The sequence below is a fragment of the Solanum verrucosum genome, unplaced genomic scaffold (assembly GCF_900185275.1).
Source record: "Solanum verrucosum unplaced genomic scaffold, falcon-dt-bn FXZP01000216.1, whole genome shotgun sequence".
Taxonomy (NCBI): Eukaryota; Viridiplantae; Streptophyta; class Magnoliopsida; order Solanales; family Solanaceae; genus Solanum; species Solanum verrucosum.
In genome coordinates this window covers 348388-361233 of record NW_026020037.1, presented here as the reverse complement: position 1 = coordinate 361233, position 12846 = coordinate 348388, and the positions used below count along the sequence as shown (strand labels likewise).

The window sequence follows — 12846 nt, the reverse complement described above, 5'->3', positions numbered from 1 at the left end:
TTCACTCTTTAAGATTGTTGCCTAAGATCATTTTGATAGCTTGCATCACCTAGTAAACTGGACCAATGGGGCAAATTCTAGGTGTCATAACACAAGGATCACGGTAAGATCACCATACAAGGCATTGGAACCAATATCAAACAAGACTCCACACCTTCTCTAGTGTGCAATGTTTATCACAAGAAACTTAATTTGATGACAAGCTAGTCACAACGAGATACTAAAAGTTCACATATTATATATGCAACTTCATTTGTCCTCATCTTAGCCGTGCATTCATTTTTGTTCGATTCAGAACACTATTCAAGACATCAATATTGATCATGACCAAACACTCAAATTCGTAACTTTTTTCGAATAAGCAAGGGACTTACTGACCAAGCACACACCTCCACCAAAAGCATTCAACATTGTCCCCAATGTGAGTAGAGAATCGAAAATACCAAAAATAAAATAAAACAAAGGTAAAATAAAAATAAAAACTAACAAAATAAAGATAAAATACTGGTATGTAAACATGCAGAGCAAGGTGACGAGGAATCTTTACTAGGTGCCCATTCGGAGAGAAACTGGAAGAGTCGCTGAATGACTCGGCGGTTCACCAAAAGGTCCAGATATCGCCCTTATTTCCAATGTGCAACATGCTAAAAAAGGGGTGAAATAGCAAGGAGGAATGAGATGGCCAAATAGGTCAACACTTTGCATAATGGACTTGTAACTTCGCCGAACATCCAATGGATTAGGCTATCAGCGTTAGAGCAGAAGGACGGGGAAAATTAGGTCGCCCAAGAACATCAATGAGTCACCAAGTGATGAATGTCTCCCGCTGAATGTCCAAGTATTGAGCTCCATACTTGAAGTCCATAAGGCGGACTATGTCGTGCTCGCTGAACGAATTCGGCGATCCGCCAATTGCATTCTTGCGAAATATCTTGCACCAGCAAAATCAACACACATTATTTAAAATACTAACACTTGGGTTTCCTCCCATGAAGCACCTTATTTAATTTCGTGGCTTGACGTGGAAATTCTCCCAGGCATCTTCCATGTACACCACCTCAATCAGAGAAATCTCTTGGCAGTCGCCAAAGTATAACTTCAGGCATTGCCCATTCACTTTGAATGCAGGTCCTTCTTGACCTTCAACATCGATGGCACCATTTGTGAACACTCATGTCACTCTAAACGGCCTTGACCATTTGGACTTGAGCTTTCCCGGAAAGAATCTAAGTCGAGAGTTATATAATAACACCCACTCTCCCACTCTGAACTCTATTTTAAGGATTTTAGAATCATGCCATTTCTTCATATTTTCCTTCTAAAGGGTAGAACATTCGTAAGCCTTGAACCTGAATTTGCCCAACTCATTTAAATGTTCTACTCTCTCTTTTGAAGTATTTGTCCAGTCCAGATTTAGAGATTTCAACGCCCATAATGCTTTGTGTTCCAATTTAAGTGGTAAATGGCAAGATTTACCAAACACTATCTAATACGGAGACATACCAATTGGTGTATTGTATGTGGTGCAATACCCCCATAGCGGGTCATCAAGCTTTTGAGACCAATCAGTCCTATTAGCATTCACTGTCTTGGACAAGATGTTTTTGATCTCCCAATTTGACACTTCAATTTGGCCGCTTGGTTAGGGGTGATACAGAGTTACTACTTTGTGTTTCACTCCATACTTACTCAATGCGGGTGAAAACCACTTGTTGCAAAAGTGGGATCCCCCATCACTAATAATAGCCTGAGGAGTACCAAATCTAGCATAGATGTACCATTTCATGAATTAAAAAACATTTTTCCCTTCATTGTTTGGAAGTGAAACAACATCCACCCATTTAGAAACATAATCTACGGCCACGAAAATATACTTATTGCGAAACAAACTCACAAATAGGACCATGAAATCTACTCCCCATACATCAAATAGCTGAACTTCTAAAATGGATGTAAAGGGCAACTCGTGTCTTTTGGACACTCCACATTATTTCAAACATTAAGTACACTTCTTAACAAACTCATGAGCATCTTTATAGAAGGACGGCCAGTAGTAGCCACTTTGAAGGATTTTAGCAGTTGTACTTACACCACCATGATGTCCCCCAACTGGTTAAGAATGACAAGCATGAAGAATTTCGATTGCTTTTTCTTGTGGACACATCTCTTAATGATATGGTCTGCACACTCTCTGAATAAATATGGTTCATCCCAAAAGTAGTTTTTAACATCGAACAAGAACCTCTTGTGTTAGTAGAAGTTCAGTTTTTCTGGCATTAATCCACACACTACATATTTGGCAAAATTAGCATACTAAGGAGATTGTTTGAGAGTTACCATGAATACCTATTCATCGGCAAAGGAATCATATATGTCGATCTCTAGCTCATCATTTTCCTTGCCTTCCAATCTTGATAAGTGGTCAGCCACCTGATTTTCACAACCTGTCCTATCTTTGACTTCAAAGTTGAATTCTTGCAATAGTAGCACCCACCTCATTAATCTTGGCTTGGCATCCTTCTTTTCCATCAGATAATGCAGTGTAACATGATCAGTGTGAACAACCACTTTAGTACCTAGAAAGTATGCTTGAAACTTCTCAAATGCATATACTACCGTAAGTAATTCTTGTTTTGTAACTGTATAGTTATGTTGAGCATTGTTTAGAGTTTTGCTTGCTTAGTAAATGGGGTGAAATAGTTTGTTACGTTTTTGCCCCAATACAACACCTAATGTCGTGCCGCTTGCATCACACATCACTTCGAAGGATTCAGACCAATTGGGATTAATGATAATTGGGGTGGAGACCATTTTTTCTTTCAAGCACTTGAAATCCACCATTCATGCATCATCAAAGTGGAATTTCACCTCGTTGTCCAAGAGTTTGCATAGAGGATGTGCAATCTTTGAAAAGTCTATGATGAACCTCCAGTAAAAACCAGTATACCCCAAGAAACTGCAAACACCCTTCTCTGATATTGGCGGTGGTAATTTCTCAATCACTTCAATATTTGCTTTATCAATCTCCATCCCCTTTTGCGACAATTTGTGACCAAGAACTATACATTCCTTCACCATAAAGTGGAAGTTTTCCAAATTTAAGACCAAATTTATCTCCACACATCTTTTGAAAACCTTTCCTAAGTGTGTTAAACATGCTTCGAAGGTGTCACCCACAACCGAGAAGTCATCTATGAATACCTCCATTGAATCCTCCACCATGTCAGCAAAAATAGATAACATGCAACATTGAAATGTTGTCGGAGCATTACATAACCCGAACGACATCCGTTTGAAGGCAAAAATTCCATATGGGCAGGTGAAGGTGGTTTTCACTTGGTCATCCGGAGCAATGGAGATTTGGTTATAACCGGAATACCCATCTAAGAAGCAATACAAACCTCTCTAAAAAGGTCGATCAAGCATTTGATTTATAAAAGGCATGGGAAAATGATCTTTTTGGGTCCACGAGTTTAACTTCAGGTAATCCATGCATACTAGCCATCCAGTCACCGGTATCATAGATACAAGCTCTCCCTTTTCATTTGGGACTACTGTGATTCCTCCCTTTTTTTGGTATACATTGCACCATACTTACCCATTTTCTATCTGCAATAGGATAGATCATAGCTCCGTCCAACCACTTTATTATTTCTTTTTTCACCACCTCTTGCATTGGTGGGTTCAATCTCCGCTGATGTTCAACACTCGGTTTACAAACACTATCAAGCTGAATTTTGTGAGTGCAAATGACAGGAGGAATGCCCACTATGTCAACGATAGTCCAACCTATGGCTTTGATATGCTTTCTCAACACCTCAATGAGCAATTTTACCTGCCATTCAAGAAACTCAGCAGAAATGATCATTCGTAAGTTGTTATTTTCCCCCAAGAAAGCATATCGGAGATGGGAGGGAAGTAGTTTCCACTCCAGATTTGGTGGTTCTTATACTGATGGCTTTGCGGGAGGACTTTCTCAATTTTTTAGATCAATGTCCTTCTTTAAGGGAGTCTTTGAATACCCCCCCCCCATGCTTGAAAGAGAAGTTACTACATCATCGTAGACTTCAATTTTGAACTCATCATAGTTAGCAAGCACGACTTCAAGCGGCTCACTCATACACATCAACTGTCACACACTATCCACCACCTCATTAGTAACATCAATCGTGGAAACTACGTGAATATCGCTTTGATGTTTCATTGACTTACAAACATTAAAGGTTACTTCATATTCGTTCTCCCGGAACTTCAGTTCTCTGCTTTCAACATCCACCAATGCTCCCTTGGTTGTCAAGAATGGTGTTCCCAAAAAGATGGGAATTTCGGCATCTATTTCCCAATTGAGAATGACAAAATCAGTCGGGGAAATGAATAGGTCGACCTTTACCAAGATATCATCTAGTACCCCTACATGATGTTTAATTTATTTGTCTGCCATCAAAAGTCTCATTATTGTGGCTTTCGGTTCACCCAACCCAAGTTGTTTACATATTGTGTATGGCATTAGGTTGATGCTTGCTCCAAAATCGCATAGGGCTGTAGCAACTTGGAGCATGCCAATGGTGTAAGTGATGGTGAACGCTCCGGGATCTTTTCTCTTTTTTATCAGCTCAATAGTTATAATTGCATTACAACTATGAGAAACTTCAATTGTCTCAAAATCCAAGATCCTTTTCTTTGTGTAACTCCTTCATGAACTTTGCATAACCCGACATTTCCAACAGTGCTTTCACTAGAGGGAGACTAATTGATAATGTATTGAACACCGATAAAAACTTCTTGTACTTCTCATCCTCATTCTTCTTATTGAGACATTGGGGGAATGGAAGAGATATATTGGGTAAAGGTTATTAAATTGTGGGATTGGATTGTGTTTCTACACATTTTTTTGTTGCGCTTTAGCAATGCTTTGATGGATGGGTATTTCTTCTTCCTCCATACCTTTCTCTTCTTCGTGCATTTTAGCTTCTTCATTGCCCATTACATCAATAGCCCGTTACATCACCTATTGCTACCTTTCCGCTACGAGTAACCACATCAATCCCTCTATCATCATCTTCCATTGTCATTTTTGCTTTCAATTGTGCTGAAAGTAAACTCAAGTGACCTTAAAGTATCTTGATTGCATTTGTGTGAGAGTTCACTTTATTGTTCCATGATGAAAAATCAGCTTTCATGCCTTTTAACAAATAATCTGAACCTTCAACTTTACCAACGATGCGTGACAACAAATAACTCACCCGAGGATTACTTGCACTCCTTTTCGAGTTTGGGCTCTCACTCAATTGAGTGTGCTCCTCCTCCCTTTTCCAATAATCATTTTGCTTAGCCAAATCTTGATAGTATCTTCTTTGTTCTTCCCCCGTGTGATAGTTCCAACCTTGATTCCCGCCACGCGGTAAATAGCGTGGGTGGAAAGCCTCCTCATATCTCTGAGAATTCCAACCTTGATTCTCCCCCGACTTTGAATAACTTGAGGAAGAACCCTCCTTAACTCTAAACACTCCATTTCCTCCCTCGGGCTTTCCCACATTCTCCAACATATGCCCTTGTAGTAGCTCCATTTGGGCCAACATCTTCTTGATGTTCTCATCCCTTTTTCATTCCTTATCAAGTTGCTCTTGTGTCATTCTAAAACAAAAAGGAGAGACTTGATACACTTGAGTGTACCAAGATTGATTTATTTTGGTCATGTCATCAAGAAGAAATGAAGCCACCTCAAAGGATTGCAACATTATTCCACCTCAAACCAATTGGTCAGCCACTCCTTTATTAACGGAATCAAGACTCCGGTAAAAATATTGAAGTAGAAAATCGTTTGGTAGCCCGTGAATTGGGTATTGAAGTAAGAGTTTCTTGAACCTCACCCATGTTTCGTGTATGGGTTCACTTTCTTATTGCTTAAAACCTCAAATGTTATCTCTGAGTTTTACAATCCTCGATGGGGGAAAAATCATGCATTGAATGCCATAATCAGTTCATCCTATGATGTGATGGAATTTCTTGATAACTCCGCCAACCACCAGCTAGCTTCCCCCGTCAAAGATAGTGTAAATAACTTGAGCCGGATTGAATCTTGTGACACATTCTTGAAAGAAAATGGGCTACACACCTCTATAAAATTCCTTACATGCTCATGTGGATCTTCGTGATCAAGCCCTCCATAGAGTCCCCTCATTTCAAGAAAATAAAGAGTTGTGCTAGTGACCTCAAATGTTGCATTCTGATCAACTGATGGTAGGCAAATTACACCCATTTCACCCGATTGGGTGGGATTGTACACACTGTTAACATCCTCGATACCATTTCAGGGGCCTGCTAAGCTGCCATTTAGTTCTTCCTCACTCATTTTAACTTCTATTTAGTCCAACCAATACTAACACAATGCAGTCTAAATTGATTCAACTGCAGCTGACAAATGCACAAGCCAAACCTTCATAAAAGAACTCTAAACAACGCTACTCCCCGGTAGAGGCACCATTTTTATTAACGTTCAAAGACACTTCATCCAATTCTAAGCGCCAACGGTCACAAATTAGTATAAACCCAACTACATGTGTTGGGGTCGATCCCACAGAGAGTAGCTTTCTTTTGAATTCAAATATGAAAGTATAACAATGACCTTTTTAGCTGAACAATCACCACACACAAGAGTTCAGGATTCAAATTCCACGATGTAGTTCTAACCAACTTCAACACTCAAACCGAAATAATCAAATGACGAGGAAACACTTGGGTGGTTGAGTAACCAACTATTGCATCCAACTTAATGGGTGAACATTATTACCAACAATGTCAATTTGTTCTGGGTAGAATATGCTATAAGTAAAGCAATTTTCCCTCGACCAATTACCTTATTTATGATGAATTCTTTCAAACTTCAACACTAGCCATAAGACGCCCAACCCACTTTCTCATCAAGTCTACTCTCTCGAGCTAGACACAAAGGTTGAATCTTGAATTTCACTTTCTCAAGATAAAACCGCAATGACCCACTACTAAGGATGCCAAATTATCACTTTGGTTCTATCCTTCTCTCTCAAGCAAGCACAAAACTTTGAACAATATTGCACTAAGCATGCAGTAATGACTTTAAAACGCGATAATAATTCAAACCCATTTCAAATTAACACCACAATTCGCTAATTGATGACACCCACTTAGTCAAATACCACGATTAGTCAAATCGTCAAACCCCCAAGGTTAGGGTTTTAGCCAACCATGGTAAAAAGATGAAATTCAATGCCTTCCACATTTTCCATAGCACGGTAACTAAAATTCAAAAGTCAAAATTCACTAAAATCTTCTCTATTACAAAACTCAAATTGAAAAACCTTGCTAAAAATCACTTGAAATCTACAATGGTGGGGTTGATGTGCTCATTCATTTGTTCCTCCCAATTCTTAATACTTTCTCTCTCTTGCAAAAATCAATTTATACAGGTCTGATGTGAGGATTTTTGGTACTAATTGGCGAGGAAAGTCGGGTTTCACCGACCGTTCGGCAACTCGCCGATCGTCCTTCGTCTCGCCGTAATTCTTTTTTACCTTCTTAGCCTAGCCACTGTAAATTTAGACTACCAAGATCAAGATTGTCGTTTTATTGCCTCATTCACCGTTTTGCCTTTTAACTCACCCATCAGCACTTGTTTGGACTGCCATCAAGATTTTTGGCGATAAGGTCATACTTCACCGATGTGCTCGGTGACACACAGAATGGTACTGCTGCTCGCCGAAGCTACCCCCAATCCAGTCTCAAAGTTATGTAACTTTAGGCGATAGAGGAGCAACTTAGGTAACATGCCAAGTGATCTCGACAATCACCATGCTTCCATTTCCTCATTCTTTCAGCTTACTTCTTTCCTATTTGCCAATTAGTGTCCTTGCTTTGTTCCTCAATCCACATACCTGGAATCACCGATTTTACATCAATTATTAGCACAAACTAAGAATTTGAGGACACTAAATCATTGTAAATAAAGCCCTTTATGATTCTGTCTTAGACTCATGATCTAGGCCAACTCTTAACCACATTCGTCTTCTTAGGATTTACCTCAACACCGTTCCAAAAAACAAGGTGACCAAGAAATGCCAAAGACCTTAACCAAAACTCACATTTACTAAACTTTGCACAGAGTTGTTGGTCAATGAGTGAAGGTCAATATCAAAATCTATTTTCCTTTCTAAAGGAACACTAGGTATATAATCAGGAAACACTTCCGGAAACTTATTAACAGTGGAGACCGACTCAAGAGTAGGGTTTTAGAATCCATATCCCCCAGCCTAACTAGATGGTACAAGCAACCATTAGAAATCATCTTTCTAGCTTTAAGACAAGAAACAAACTGACTCTTAGGCATGAAATTTCTCCATTTCCACTCTAGGATAGGCCCATTAAGAAAGTGAAACTTGACCACTCGAGTTCTACAATAAATAGAAGTACAAAAGGAATGCAATAAATGTATACCTAGAATGACATCAAAATCTAGCATATCAAGTTCTACAAGATCAACACGAGTGAATTTATGGGATAAAGATATGGGACAATTTCTATAGATTCTCTTAGCCACAATAGATTAACCAATAGGAGTTGAGACAAAAAAAAAGGTCAATCAACACATTCAGAAGAATATCAAACCTCATAGCCACATATGGCGTCACAAAATGCAAGGTAGCAGCGAGATCAAGCAAAGAATAAACATCAAGATGAAAGACTTTCAAAATACCAGAAACCACATCAGGAGAACTGTCTTGTACATGATGAGTTTGGATTGCATAAAACATGTTTTGTACTAACTCCCACAAGAACCAAATGAAAGATTAGGTTGAGCCCTTAGACAAGTATCTTCTTCAATCATAGAAATTGAGGGATAGTTCATTATATTTTGATGCATTTTTCCACAATCAAAACATGCATTAGAATCGGCTAGACATCTACCCTTATTCTTTCTTCCACATTTAGCACAGGTACATAATGAAGATCCACTACCTTTTCCTCCTTAAAGCTTAGGATTAGACACCCTATATTTTTTGAACCTGGGAGGAGCATTAGAGGATCCTTGAACAGAAAACCTTTGTTGAAACGTAGAATGACCATGTCCATCAGACCTTGAATGTGAAAAGTTACCATCACTGGTCCTTGCCATCTTTGACTCCCTATATCTTAACTTAAGTTTCTCTTTTATTTTTGTTGAGCATGCACCATTAGACGAGAAATTTCCATACTATTGATGAGCATTGCAGTACGACATATCTTGACTACCATCTCAGACATTCCCTACACAAACTTATTCATCCTTGCCCTAGGATCGGTAACCATAGTAGGACCATACCTCAAAAATTTTGTGAACTTCAAAGAATATTCCTTCACACTCATGCTTCCTTAAAACAAGTCGATGAACTTAAGTACCTTTTCCTCCCTCATCTCAAGGGGAAAGAACCTATCAAGGAAAGCAACCTTAAACTTTCCCAATCAAGAGGAACTGCATCAACCGCCCTCTCTTCCTTCCATTAGTTGAACGAAACTTGAGCAAAACCCTTATGTTGATAAGCAGCAAATTCTTCCTTTTCCACCGACATCACTCCCATGATCAGGAACACCTTATACACTTCAGCAATGAACTCTTGAGGATCTTCCTCAACCGTAGAATAATAAAACTACAGAGGATTCATCCTAGTAAAGTGATGAGTCCGAGATTGGAACTCATTTAGGGCTTCACTTATACAGATTTAGTGTCCTCAAATGCTTATTTTGTGTCAATAACTGATGTTAAATCCTTGATTTTCAGGAATATGGATTGAGGAACAAAGCAAGGACTATAACAGGCAAAAAGGAACAATACAGGTAGAAGAAATAAAGATGGGCGAGCCTGAGGATCTCCAAGAGCACTTGGCGTGTCACCGAGTGGCTCATCACACCGCCTAAAGTTCCAGAGTGCCAAGCCTTGAAGGAAAGAACAAAGTTAGTGATGAAAAAGACCAATCAACAGATCGCCAAATGAATTTCGTGAATCTAAGATAGATCACCCAAACTTACAGACCTTGAGGATGCTAAATACCAATGCAAGAGGGCGATGGAAGAGATCAAAGGGCAGCACACTGAGTGGTTCGATGAGCTTGACTTACTTCGCCGAATATGCTTTTGTAGCAGATTTTTGGCAACTTCAAATACGTTTCATACCATATAGTTTAGTAACAAATAATATTTAGAACGACTTTATTATTCAGTTTTGAAAGTATGGTGACAACTTTCTCTGATTTTCCTTAGCTTTAAGGGATTGAAGAAATTCACTTTTGAGATATTGGAAGTGGGTCTTTGAAGTTCATCAAATTGGAGCATTGTAAAGATGATATCACTCTTACCCAGTTGATGAATAATCAATTTGGTAACGGTTTTACCTTTTTCTGATGTCTAGCTAAAACCCCAATTCTTGGGGTGTGATTATGCGATAATGGTTTGATTTAGCTTATTGGTATTGCTAATTATTAGTTTCTATGCTATTTAAAAGAGAGTTCAATCATAAATTGTGGTTTAACTTAAGAATTGTAATTGCAAATGCAGTTCTATCTTTGTGTTCTTTGCTTGCTTGAGATAGAGAGGTTTTAGAACTACGGTTATTGATTGATAATTTGTGGGTGTTGGGTTGATCTGGGTTCAACTGGAGAGACTGAATCCTACACCCAATCCCACACATTCAGCTCCAAAAAGTTAATTGATTAAGGTGTGGGATTCTCTAATTTTGCATACTTGATGATGTTCGAGAGAAATCACTTGATTTGGGGTAATTGTTCGAGAGAAAATTACCTCCCTTATAGTCTAGCCAACTCACTCATATCTACCTATTTACTAATAGTTGCAATTACCCATATGTCTATATTAGCCTATAATCGATCACATCCCAAGAACCTGTCTCATTATTATTATGTCATATTGTTTGTGATTGTTTGTAATTGTTAATCAAAACCAAAACCCCCATTTGACATTCGTGTCACCCCTTAACTTGAATGATGTTGTTATTCAATATTTTTTATTCCAATGACTAATTTGACCACATTTATACTTCCCAATTGAATCTGAAACACGTACTGCTCCCTGTGGAATTCAACCCCAACTCATTTAATTGGGTTTTATATTGATTTACGATCGTTGAACACCTAGAATTGGATGAGGTGTGCTTGAAACATTAAATCAAAATGGTACCATTGCTGGGGAGTGGTGTTGTATTAAATTCTTTGGCGAAGTTGAATTGTATTGTTGTTAGTCATAGTTGAATCTACTTATTTTAAGTTTTGGTTTTTGTGTTGCTTGTTAAAACAAAGGAAAAGAGTGTCAACAGAAGAAATGGTAGCCCAATGGGCCACCAAGATGACATCGGGAACCTCAATGATTTCACTGAACCGAATTTCAATGATCCAAATCTAGTGGATGGAGTTGGTGCCATTTGTTTGCCTCCAGCTGAGGGAATGTTGTGTTCCACGTTACAAGCACCATGTTGCCGCTATTACAAATGAAAGGTTTGTTTGGTGGGTTAGCTCTTAAGGATCCCCATGAGCATATAACGAACTTTGTTGATGTTTGCGGACTGCTTTCCTTGAAGAACATATCTCAAGAGTCGATCCGGTTGAGGTTGTTTCTATTTTATCTAATAGGAAAAGCGTGTATTGGTGTTGGTTGTGTAAACCCCGAAGAGGCCAAGTTTGAAGTGATGTATAACGAGGAAGTAAACTTCCTAGCCAACCAAAGAGGAGGTTATCGTGCTAATTACCCTAGACCAGGTGGAAACTGTGGTTGGAATAGAGATGAGGGCTAGAGAGATCGTGATAGAGAGTGGCCTTATCATAATGCCAATTGGAAGGAAAGAGGGAGAATGATAGGTATGTTCCTCCCATGAGCATCAAAAGCCCAAAGATTATGAGGGTGGTCGGACTGAGGATATGCTCTCACGTATTCTCAACAAGGTTGAAGGGTCCGAAAAAGTTTTGAAGGAAATGAAGAAAGACGTATTGACCCTTAACCAAACAGTGACCTCTCATTCCGTCTTTATCAAGAAGTTGAAGATCCAAATGGGTCAGATTTCATTGTATCTTCACCCAAGACAACAAAGGGGGTTGCTTAGTGATACTATGGCAAACCCCAAGAATGAAGTTTGAGTGAGTACTTGCGTCTTGCCACGACGTTAATTAAGGCGCTTCTTAGGAGGCAACCCAAGTTTTTAATGCTTTGTTTTTATTTTGGAATAACGGGTGTAATTGTGCAGGTCAAAGTTTGGAATGTATTTGAAAAGTGCAGGTTGGCGAGCCAACAGTCCAGTTGCCGACTCACCGAAGAGGTTGGCGAGCCCAACTTGGACCGCCATTGGACTTTAAAAAATCACAGGTGAGAGTCTGTAAAATCGATGTGCCCAGGAATGAGTCAATGACTCACCGGACAGGTTGGCGAGCTCGATATTGTCTATTTTTTAGACCCCCAAATTAACTGGAGATCCTGTAAAACTCGGCGAGGTAAGTAATCACTCGGTGCATTGCTGATTGGTTCGATGAAAACGACTAATATCGCCAAAGGGCCGCACACTGAAGGGTGTTAAAAGGCCAAAGGTTCAAACTTTCAAATTCTTTCAATCATACCTGCACTCTAGATTTTCTTCATTTTTGATCTCGTGCTCGGAGTTGAAATACATTGTCCCCTAGCTTTACAAACTCATATTTTGGCATTAAAGGCTTATTTTTCGAACACCGAACTCTAAATAGCGGTTAAATTCAAATGCAATTGTTTAAATCTTGTTGATGTGTGTTGGGCCTCTCTGAAATCATAATTGTGTGCTAGTTTTGCATTTCCTAGTTTCGT

The 12846-nt window shown here is 39.1% G+C and overlaps 1 protein-coding gene and 1 non-coding gene across 2 annotated transcripts; one reads left to right on the top strand and one right to left on the bottom strand.

Annotated features, from left to right (window-relative positions):
• Positions 1-2346: 2346 nt before the first annotated feature.
• LOC125821635 (uncharacterized) lies at positions 2347-5072 on the bottom strand. The gene is made up of 5 exons (XM_049501047.1): positions 5009-5072; positions 4229-4332; positions 3599-3835; positions 2940-3069; positions 2347-2576 (listed from the first exon to the last, which is right to left on the bottom strand). Exons 1-5 carry the CDS (start codon positions 5070-5072, stop codon positions 2347-2349), a joined length of 765 nt encoding a protein of 254 aa, XP_049357004.1.
• A 754-nt stretch (positions 5073-5826) lies between these two features.
• LOC125821640 (small nucleolar RNA R71) lies at positions 5827-5933 on the top strand. Its single transcript, XR_007442603.1, has one exon. It is a non-coding gene; the product is annotated as a small nucleolar RNA R71 (small nucleolar RNA).
• Positions 5934-12846: the final 6913 nt, after the last annotated feature.